The sequence below is a fragment of the Lactuca sativa genome, chromosome 3, assembly GCF_002870075.4.
Source record: "Lactuca sativa cultivar Salinas chromosome 3, Lsat_Salinas_v11, whole genome shotgun sequence".
Taxonomy (NCBI): domain Eukaryota; kingdom Viridiplantae; phylum Streptophyta; class Magnoliopsida; order Asterales; family Asteraceae; genus Lactuca; species Lactuca sativa.
The window spans coordinates 4,046,123-4,056,911 of NC_056625.2; the positions used below are offsets into that span (position 1 = coordinate 4,046,123).

A 10,789-nucleotide genomic window follows, 5' to 3' on the forward strand; every position below is an offset into this window, starting at 1 on the left:
CCATCCTTATTTAATTCTCTCATTAAAATATGCATTGTGGATACTAAGGCAAAGGGGGAAAGTCACAAGCTGAATTGTAGACAAGCACAAAATTTAATCAGTAAGATGCTTATTGAATCACACCTTAATCTATTAGATGCGTTCTTTCTTTTCAATAGGGCACACCTATAATGAATGATTAATAGCTTATCTCCTAACGTAACCATTAAGTGGTATACCCAATAAACCGCTTAGATAAGTTTACATGCATCAAAGGGTTTCTAGCCCAGCGTCATCCAGTTTTGCTTTTTTTCCTTGTTAAGGGTTTCAAAGCGTAAAATAATATATTTTGATATGATTATTATTATTATTATTTTCATTCTCTTATATACGCGAGAAAAACGCTAACGAAGTAGTGCCTTGACCAGGTCTTTTGCCTAATTTGTTAACGTTTATTTTATAGATAATTAATTTGATTGGCTCAAAATCATATATTATCTTATTAACAGTCGAAACACGGTTAAGTATCAAGTACCCTCAGGTTTGGTTTAGTTCATCAGATATTCAGATTGTATAGAATAAGGCCCACTATATGGCATTTAGCCATTTAACATATACCTGACATTAATCCAAATAATTTATTTGAAGCATTCACAATGTATCATGCCATGAAAAAATTAATCCTGCCTTTTTTAGTCAAAACAAACATGGAAACATACTTGCTAATATAATTATAAATCGTGGTGGACGCAAAAACCTACAACAATATTAACACTAAAATAAATTCTGACCAAATATAATAATATATTTTTTTTAAAAGTATGAATACATTAAAAAATAACAAACTAATAGTTTTAGAACTTACATTTTAAATTTGACAATTACCGTCTTAAGAGTCAAAGATAATGTACCTTTCTCATGCACAATTCCAATGAATATTTCTTTTTTACAATTCCAATGCTATCGACGTATCTCAAAACTATGATCATTTGTTTTTTTATTTTTCGATACATTATTACAATCATCAACCAATAAAACAAACACATTCATATCAATTTCTTTGCGAATACTCAAAATTATCTCTTGTGAAAAACATCTAACAATTTGTTTTTGAGTCATTCATTTGATTATTTTGAGGAGCATTTTCTAGAGTGACATTATGAATGCCTTCATTTGATCTCGCACAAAAGATAATAACTCAAAGAAAAGTCTTCTATTGAGAGAGTCACTCGACTCATCATGACCACAAAACGGTAAACCATTTTTCAACAGAAATTACAACACTAAATTGAAGAACCTAACCGAAGTTTATAGTTACTCTTTTGACTTTGCTTTGTTTCTTAAAGGCTATACTAATAGATTATTCTTCTTTCATTAGAAATTCACACTTTTGTGTTGATTTGTGATGAAAACTTTCAACATTACCATCATGAGTCTTCAATGCTTTTTTTATTCCATATATCTGAACTTTGTGTAATAAATGCATATCTTTCTCACTGTTTTCCTATAGTGTCTTCACACACATACCAAAATAAACAATATGTTTTGTTTTCTTTAATTCTATACACCAACCAATCAAATTCATCAAACCAATCAACAACAAAATGTCTTTCTTTGTTACCTTTTTTCTTTGATAAGAATATATGATCATTTTGTTGACAAGGTCCTTGAATCGAATATGTCATTTTTATTTCATCTTTTGATTTAGATTATAAATTGTAATGCATGATGTATCTGTCGGTTCTTTTGGAAGATCCTTCAAATCAATATTTGTAATTGGAGTAGTTGTAGGTTGTGGACTTTGTTGATTTACATTAGAAACCGAAGAAAATGATTGACGGAGTTGGAGCATTGTCTTTTGGATGACTCTTCAACATTCGATTCATTATAACTTGGTAGTCACTTAAAAAAAGACTCATTTTTACCCTAACATATCAATATTTCAAATCAAATTCACTACTAATTTCAACTTTCAAACAATTACTAATTTCATCAAAGACAACTAAAAAGTTCATCAAAACAGTTAACAATTTCAACAAATAAACAACTAATTTTTTAAAGCATAAACCAAATAAAAGTTCAATACTTTGTTTCATTTCTAAGGTTTGATGGAGCTCTCAAATTGGGATCGGAGGAATCCATTATGCTCAAAAACGTTTTGCTTGTCTAATTTCAGCTCCGAAGGGCCGCAATTTGATGAGTGGTGTGAGAATTTTTTTTCTTCCTCCTCGAGCACAACAGCGAACACAATAGCTCTTTTTTTCTTGGTGTCGTCGATTCGATGCTACTTCCTTAATCCTTCTACCTCTTTATTCCGCATCAAAGGAATTAAACGACAAATGGGCCAATTTTGAACAAAGTGAAATTGTATTGGGCTGATTGGTTTTTTTTTGGGTTATTACATTTTAAATTGTACTAGGCTAATTTTCTATAACTTTGGATTAAAAATCGGTACACCATTTTTTTGTTGTTGTACTTAATACTAATTGCACAGTTTTTGGAGTAGTTGCACATTAATTCAAAAGAAAATAAAAAATATTTTACTGTTGGCAGGCGAAATCGAGTAGTGTTCTGGGACCCCGAGACCTATACCAAATCAGCTATGTATAAGATTCAAATTGACGTAATTGGAATGTGTTGATCTGGTTTTTCACATAATTGGAAATCTTTAATTTGATCACTCTCGTTCACCCAAAAAAAAAAACAGTTCACTTATAATGCAGTAACGGCGAAACCTAGCTGAGTTTAGAAAAAAACAAATCTATGTGAAATGAGAAAACTAAAAGTTTATCTCTATACAAGTAAATTACGAAAGGGTATAACAAAGGAAGATACACTTGATCACTATGATATATATGCACACAAAACAACAGAAATAAAGAACTGGTTTACAGGTTACAATGGTGATATATATAGATTTCAATCTTCTTAGATATCTTAGCAAAGTATTTACATCCCAAATAATCACATAATCATCAAAAGGGTGGCAGTAGAAAGGATCAATAAACTCACTCGAAAGCCTAAACAACGAAGCCCATGATCACCCACACCAGATTCAAAGAGTGTAATGCCTCTCTTTGAATCTCTTTCTCCATTTTGTCCCACCCTCACATTCGCCACTACAACCACTGTCCCCTTCTTACGATAAGCTGGTGACTTAAACCCGACTTTGGTGGACACCTTCACTATGAATACGGAGGATGTTACCATCCTATTATAGGGTGCTATGCCTCTAGTGGCCACCGTTTCTCTCACGTACATGCTTTTCTGATTATGTTGATAAAACTTTGGAACTGTGTATTCTCCAACGACAAAAGTCAACTTGATATTAGGGATGTATAAAAAGGTAATTTTAACAGGGTCGTAGTAAGCTCCCATGGCTTTATTCGAGTTATGGAGTCTCATGTCAAAGAAAATGGTCTGATTGGCGGCGGTGGTGGTGGAGGAAATGTCCGATAGGTTGAGGGCTGAAACGTAAAAATCATTGATGGTGAATGATGGATCCGATGGGTTGGTGAAATAGACGCATACAACGATCACGGCTGTTATGATAGCCAATATTGATATGATTATTCCCCAACATTTAGCGCAAGATCCCATATTAATTATATTGTGACTGAAAAATGAACAAGTATTTTACTTTATATATATATAGACACAGGAGAAGAGAGGAATAAAAATGTCGTTTTTAAGATGAGCGATGAGAATGGTCCGCATTGACTTTATTTATAGATATTTACTCTGAGGAACTTCTTGTACTTTTCTTATCTTATTATATAAAATACTACATCAGCTGTAAGGAAATTTCCAAATGATATGAATACATGGTAGGGTAGAAGAGTTACCGCGTGTTATGGTAGAATATGTTTTAGTAAATACTACAAATTAAAGAAAGTGGATTAATACATATTTCTAAGGAAAATATTAATTTTTTTAAAAAACAAATATAATTTACTCCTAATTCTATTCATATTCAAAATGGGACTTGAACCTTCTTTGAACTCAAACAAAAAATTTACAACACCCAATATTGCTATTGCTAGCTTAAAAGCCTTTTAATAGGAAACGTTAAAGGAATTAACACATATACGTACTATCATCATTTTATGACATCTAAAAAAGAAAATTGACCTCTTCAGATATTAATTGTTAGAGGTGATAAATAAAGCATAACTAGCTTCATACACACTCTCTAAATAAAAACCCTTTGGAGCAAAATGGAAAAATAAATAAATAAATAAATAATCCTCATATACATCAGGTAAAAAAAATAAAAAAAAATAAATACAAGGTAAACGAAGCCAATGATGAAGTAGAGCTTTTAAACAAATTAAGTCTTAAATTTCAACATGTGGTTACATTATGATAGTTATCTCTGTTGAAGCGTGGCCATTTTCATAATTATACCAAAAAACTGTATTTCAGATTACTTCAATTTTGTAGAATATTTTTATTAAATTAAAATAAAGAAAGTGTATTAACACAAATCCGTATTATTACTATTTTTCTGTGTATAAAGTAGGCTAAAATCTGAAGGCATCCACACTTTTTTTTGATCCAAGAAATATAAAGTGCAACTTGTATAATAAAATTAACGAACATTTAACTTGATAGTTTTGAAGTCGGGTTTTTGAATTTCAATTGTTATAGGTCAATTATTTTAATTCCTACATTCATACCTTCTCTTAAAAATCCTTGGAGTACAAAATGAAAATAGTATTACTAATTTAATCCTCATATAAAATAAAAAATAGAAGTCAACTTGAGACTTGTGAGCCTCATATTAGACCTGGTAAACGAACGTGATGATCAAGAGGAATCTTTTAAACAAATTGAGCATTGAATTTCCAAGAAATTAATTAACATCGGTTAAGTCTCCTTGCGACTTTTTAAATCGGATACATAAAATATGGTTAGTTTTTTAAGGTTCTTGAAGTTGTTAAGAAATGTTGCTAGAAATTTCATCTTGCTTATTTGCCGACCAGACAAAAACACCAAAGAAATACGTACCCACGGTTCTAGTTTCTTCATCTATAAATATCTTTAATGATCATCTCCATACCAATATACAATCCTATTCTCTTCTGATTTGAAAAAAAAAGGTGAAAATATCAGATCCTATTTGATCACTTTCGACAGTTTTATGGCATGCAGTGTGAACTATGGCACTCTTATTGCTTGTTTTTTTGTGATATCTCTTTCCTTGGGTCTCGTTGTTCTAATGCCTGTCTTAGTAGCTCTATTCGCATCGCCATCTAGTCCATCGTTTTCAGTTAATCTTTTTCATAATCAAACCTTGAACCTGACCAGAGCAAATGGTAATTCTCCCACAAACTTTGCTATCCACTTCGATCTCAAGCTAAAAAACGAAAACAAAGCAATAGGTCTTCATTACCCAGATCAAATAAATATCACATTTTCTTACTTCCCAAATGTATCCACGCTTGCCATTTTAGCAGACTACAAGTTGGACAGCTTTTATCAGGGTAACGGGAAGACTAAACGCGTGCGAGACATGGTGGAAACAAACGGATTCCCTACAGTGTTGGAAGGGACGAATATGATAGTTTTTCGAGTAGATTTGGTGGGTTCGTTTAGGTATAAAAAGGTTGGAACGAAGAGACATAAGGTGGAGTTGGGATGTCTTGTGGGTGTAGATTCCACCACCAGCAACAAAATGCAGAAAGGGTTTATTGGAATGGTAAAACCAGGTCTTGATTCCAAGCTGAAGAGGAAACCTCCACCAGATCCACCGTGAAACGTGGACAGGGATGAATTCCATTGGTTCGTTGATTGTTGTTCCCGGAAGAATAATGTTATTAGCAAAAAAAATTCTTCTCTAAATTTGTAGGATTAATGGCTTAAATGACTATTAACGTCTTTTTGTTATTATCCTTTTTCTTTCTATATTCAACAACTTTAAGATATATATATATATATATATATATATATATATATATATATATATATATATATATATATATACTGTTTTCTTTTTTAGGACAAAACTTTTAGATAACCAATTTATTGTGTAGCAGACTATCAATTTTAATATTGTTTAGAGCATATATAATTAGAGTTAACCCGGCCTATGGATGGATTGACCGATGTAAAATTGGTAATTTTTCTTTTGTGGGATTCGATTTCAATCCAAGTATTATTAAGTGTGAAACTGTATTAACATTAATTCATAAAAACAAACTCCATTAAATTCAAAGAAAATATTTTGTCCTATTTTCAATCCTTTATAATTAAACCTCCAAAAGTAAAATATAACTAAGAAAATCTAAATCTAAATCAAAACATATAATTACAACATTAGCTTTATCTTTAACAAATTGTAGCAACATCAAAATATATAATGTAAGAAATAGCAAAAATTGTACAGCCAAGCTACTTTCTCAACCAAACATCTTCCGCAACCAATCTGATTTCTCAGCCAAGGTGTCAAATTTATCTTCGAGAATCGTATGTGTCACATATTTTTTTAAAGACGAACATTTTTATATTGTTTTTATTTTTTTTCTTATACTAATGAATATTAATTAATAGACGATTATAGGCACTATTAGAAACATGAGTTTTAGCGACAGAAAAATCTGTCGCTATTCCGTCGCTAAATGTTGTTTGCGATGGATCGGCGACGGATTCACTCCATAGGTAATAAAAAGGTGGCTAATTTCTCAGCGAGGGTTTTAGCGACGGATCGGGTTTTCTCTTGCGACAAAGGTAGCGACAGAGTATTCGTCGCTAAATCCCACTAAATGTCACTCAATGCATTCCGTCGCTGTTCTGTCGCAAATTTCCATGAACAATTTTTTTTTTCCGTAGCTAATCCCTTGCAAAATTCATATACTATTTTTTTTTCCGTTGCCGATCTATCGCAAACTTTAGACATGAATTTTTTTCATCACTAATCCCTTGCAAAATTCATACATTAAATTTTTTTCCTTTCCGTCGCTGATCCGTCGCACACTTTAGACATGATTTTTTTTCCGTAGCTAATCCCTCGCAAAATTCATGCATTAAAATACTTTTTATTTTCTCACCACGAACTTGTAGTATCATTTTTTATTATGATTCTAAAAGAAAAAAAAAATACTACAATCATCAAATTATTATACTAAAGAACATCAAATAATGATACAACCAAGCATTACAATACCAAAACTATCAAAGTTTACCAAAGTGTCATTCAAGAAACATCCAAAAACGAAACTATCCACATAACAGCAAACTCCCAACGGTTTAACTTAAAAATAACATTTTAGAACCAAGAAATCCAAAGTATGCAAAAGAGGTACAAACAGAAAAAAGTTTAACCTTCAAAATAACATTTTAGCTGATATCTTCATTTCATGTCCATCCAATCATCTTCGGTTCTCATTCCTATAAAACATTATTCAAAACAATCAAAAACATCAAATACAAAAGGTTAACAAGTCATTCAAAAACATCAAATACTAATGGTTAACATCATATTACCTCTACTTTTCAATTTCCCATCATATTTTGCAAGGCTGCATACATCTTCTCCATTGCTTCATATTTTGCATCAATTTGTTGTTGTTTGGCATCTATTGTTGCAGCTTTGGCATCCATTTCCTCACGCATTTGTTGATGTTTAGCTTCCATTTCTGCAGCTTTAGCATCCATTTCGCCACGCATCTCGTTTCGTACACGTTCATAGACAACCTAAAGTACAATACCATGATAGGAAACTTTGTAAGTACAATGTCATGATAGGAAAATTTGTAAGTACAAGGCCATGATAGGAAACTTTGTAAGTACAATGCCATGATAGGAAACTTTGTAAGTATAATACCATGATAGAAAACTTTGTAAGTACAATGCCATGATAGGAAACTTTGTAAGTACAATGCCATGATAGGAAACTTTGTAAGTACAATGCTATGATAGGAAATTTTTATAAAGTACAAAATTAAACGAACCTCTTGGGATGTTATTGTACTAGATGTTCCTTCCAAAAAGCTCACTGGATCAGACACAGATCCGAATCCATATATTCTTCCTTTCTTGACTCCTCCGGAAACATCACACCATGTTTCATTATCCAAGAGGGGGTGGCAACTAGTATCATCACCAAACTTAGCCACCATAGCACTTTCATAAGCCTCCTATTATAGCAAAAAAAAAATATGAAAAAATAGTAACATGAAATAAGGAATGGAATGGTTCATTCCATCCCATTAAATTCATAATACTCAAACCTTGCATAAAGTTGATTACTACTTACAAAACACTTAATTACAACTAGGCAGAGGATCAAAAATTTAGAGATAATAATTTGTTTCTTTTCTTTTGTAAGTTGATTACTACTTACGAAAGATTTGTTTTCTGTCAATTAGTTGCTTTAACAAAGTCATTAACCCGAGTAGTAGGAAGTTTTGTTTCCTACAAAAGAATTGAAAATACCTTAACTTTAGCTGCCTTTGGTGTAATGTACTCTTGAGTAGACCGTTTAGTGTGCAACCTTGCATAAAGTTCAACTCCTGTAGGAGGGCGTTTAAGCATTGCTTGCTACAAAATCCATTAGTAATACATTAAAAAACAAAACAAAAACTCAACAGTCTAAGTGGAAACTAACGTGAGATGCAAACATCTTACCATTCTTTTCTTATGTTGACGAATAGATATAGAACCCCCGGTATGTTTGGAAACTGAGCCATCTTCTAATTTATTTATGTTATTTTTCCCTGATTGTGATAAATGTTTCCATTTGGATGTGGTCCACACTTCATTGATCATTTTTTCCCAATACTCCTTTTTTATCCAATTTGGGCGATAGTCTTTTAGCAAATTTAAATCACCTTCTAGTGAGGCATTCACATTTGCAGCTTTGGCAAGTTTTAAAGATGCTTCACGTGCTCTTCGCATTATGTCAGGAAATCGTTTCTTCATACAGTCTTCCCATACCTTGCGAGCAAGAACATCAGTCTCTTCGGGCCAAACATACAAACCCTACATGTAGATCATGCATACAATTATCTTTTTCATTTTATACCAATTTGTACTTTGATAAATCATAAAAATAATAAGAACAAACCTTGAAGTGTTCCCACATTGCATCACGATGTTCTTTGTCAACCTTCTTCCATGAGGTCCATGGGCCGTCAAACATCGTCTTCGGTATACATGTGATGGCTCTGATCACTGAAATCTGATCCGTAAATCTTGCAAAAAATTAAAAATTAAAAAATTAGCATTAGTATTATCATTAACAAGTAAATTCATTTTCATAAACAATTGTAAAATTAACTTTAGTACTCCTTTTCAGAATCGACTTCAATGAACTTCCTTTTTGATGGGTTACTTGGAACTTGGTCTAAGATGTTTGATCCTCTAACTGAAGAAGAAGGTTGACTTTCTGCATCATTGTATGATTGGGATGCATTTCTATCTCTAGCATCACGACCACTAATGTGACTACCACTGCGACCACCACCACAAGCTCCTCGTTGCGCCATTAGTCAAAAAATAACCCTTAAAATCAAGAATTAATAAACTATTTGTTAGAACAAGTATGTATTATAATAGAAAATTATAGAAGTAAGAGTGGTACAGTCACACTACGCAAGGTAACTAAGCGTCTCTGTTTTGTCTAATATGACTTAATGAGGAAAAGGGTAAAATGGTCATTTACTCATGTTCAGACAGTTCATCCAGTCCATATGATATACACATAGACAAAAGAGTAAAATGGTAATCTACTCGCATTCAGACAGTTTGTTCAGTCGATAAGTAAATACACAAAACAAGAAGGGTAAAATGGTGATTTACTCACATTAAGTCCATATGAATTAGACAAACGGAAGGGTATAGTGGTCATTTAACACAAATGTTCTAAAAAACATTATTAAGTTAAGTTGATGTTTGTAATGGTGTACCTGTCTCAGGGGAGTGATATTGATGAGGCTTGATATCGGCTGCAGAAATAGATGTGGAGGAGGAAGTTGAAGTTGAAGCTGCTGTGGCATAAAAAATTTAACCATGAGTCCATGATTCATGGTTAGATCACGAGTGAAGTGATATCAGTTAACCATGGTTAGATTTTATTAGTGATGCATGAAGGAGACATAGGGAAAAGCTATTTAACTTAATTGGAAACTTGAAGCTCCTGTAAATTTGATGCAAAGGAAACACACATAAACTGGAAGAAACTGGATTTTGTAAAATGTTGTAGATTTTAAATTTTGTAAAATGTTGGCTTTTGGTGTAGAGTGATGTGTGCATTGGATTATTTTGGGAAGCAACAAAAGTATTAGTAAGTGAAATAAAGAATCATAAACTGGAAGAAACTGGATGCATTGATAACTTTGACAAATGTTGGACGGATATGATCAGGTGCTAAAAGCCATGCGAGATTTTGACTCCCCAAGACCTGCTATTTTCGCCATCTCAAATCCCACAAATAATGGTTTGTTTGTGTTTATGAAATGCATTTTTCTCTTCATGGATTATTAATTATATATATGATATGATTTCTGAAACAGCTGAATGCACTGCTGCTGATGCATTTAAACATGTTGGTGACAACATAGTTTTTGGAAGTGGGAGTCCTTTTCAGAATGTTGTTCTTGGTAAAATTAGAGTAAAAAATTTGAAATAATGTTGTTCTTGGTCCTTAATTCAAAGCTTCACACCAGTTTTGGTCTAGAGAACCTCAAAATCGATATGAAGCCTTGAAACAAGAACAAAATTTTAAAAAAATTACATAGTAAATCTTAGAAAGCACAGGTATGACACTTACAGATGTCTCAACTGAGTGAGATTCCCTAAATCAGGTGTG

General features: G+C 32.4%; 3 protein-coding genes across 3 annotated transcripts; 1 reads left to right on the top strand and 2 right to left on the bottom strand.

The window, feature by feature from the left end:
* Window positions 1–2,798: 2,798 nt before the first annotated feature.
* Window positions 2,799–3,672, bottom strand: LOC111877628 (protein NDR1). Its single transcript, XM_023874144.2, has one exon. It carries the CDS (start codon window positions 3,577–3,579, stop codon window positions 2,944–2,946), a length of 636 nt encoding a protein of 211 aa, XP_023729912.1. The 5' UTR covers window positions 3,580–3,672; the 3' UTR covers window positions 2,799–2,943.
* Window positions 3,673–5,200: 1,528 nt separating this feature from the next.
* Window positions 5,201–5,737, top strand: LOC111877626 (uncharacterized). The gene has a single exon (XM_023874143.2). It carries the CDS (start codon window positions 5,201–5,203, stop codon window positions 5,735–5,737), a length of 537 nt encoding a protein of 178 aa, XP_023729911.2.
* A 1,341-nt stretch (window positions 5,738–7,078) lies between these two features.
* Window positions 7,079–9,467, bottom strand: LOC111877670 (uncharacterized). Its single transcript, XM_052769125.1, has 7 exons — window positions 9,268–9,467; window positions 9,047–9,173; window positions 8,608–8,961; window positions 8,416–8,520; window positions 7,932–8,117; window positions 7,465–7,674; window positions 7,079–7,368 (listed from the first exon to the last, which is right to left on the bottom strand). The coding sequence occupies exons 1-6, from the start codon at window positions 9,465–9,467 to the stop codon at window positions 7,474–7,476; spliced, it is 1,173 nt and encodes a 390-aa protein (XP_052625085.1). The 3' UTR covers window positions 7,079–7,368; window positions 7,465–7,473.
* Window positions 9,468–10,789: the final 1,322 nt, after the last annotated feature.

What these genes read in the sequence shown, in the direction of transcription:
- LOC111877628 (XM_023874144.2), bottom strand. Translation starts at nt 3,579, where the DNA reads ATGGGATCTTGCGCTAAATGTTGGGGAATAATCATATCAATATTGGCT.
- LOC111877626 (XM_023874143.2), top strand. Translation starts at nt 5,201, where the DNA reads ATGCCTGTCTTAGTAGCTCTATTCGCATCGCCATCTAGTCCATCGTTT.
- LOC111877670 (XM_052769125.1), bottom strand. Translation starts at nt 9,467, where the DNA reads ATGGCGCAACGAGGAGCTTGTGGTGGTGGTCGCAGTGGTAGTCACATT. An exon ending in CAATGTGGGAACACTTCAAG is followed by an intron (nt 8,962 to 9,046) that starts GTTTGTTCTTAT and finishes ATCTACATGTAG; the next exon opens with GGTTTGTATGTTTGGCCCGA. An exon ending in GTCAACATAAGAAAAGAATG is followed by an intron (nt 8,521 to 8,607) that starts GTAAGATGTTTG and finishes TGGATTTTGTAG; the next exon opens with CAAGCAATGCTTAAACGCCC.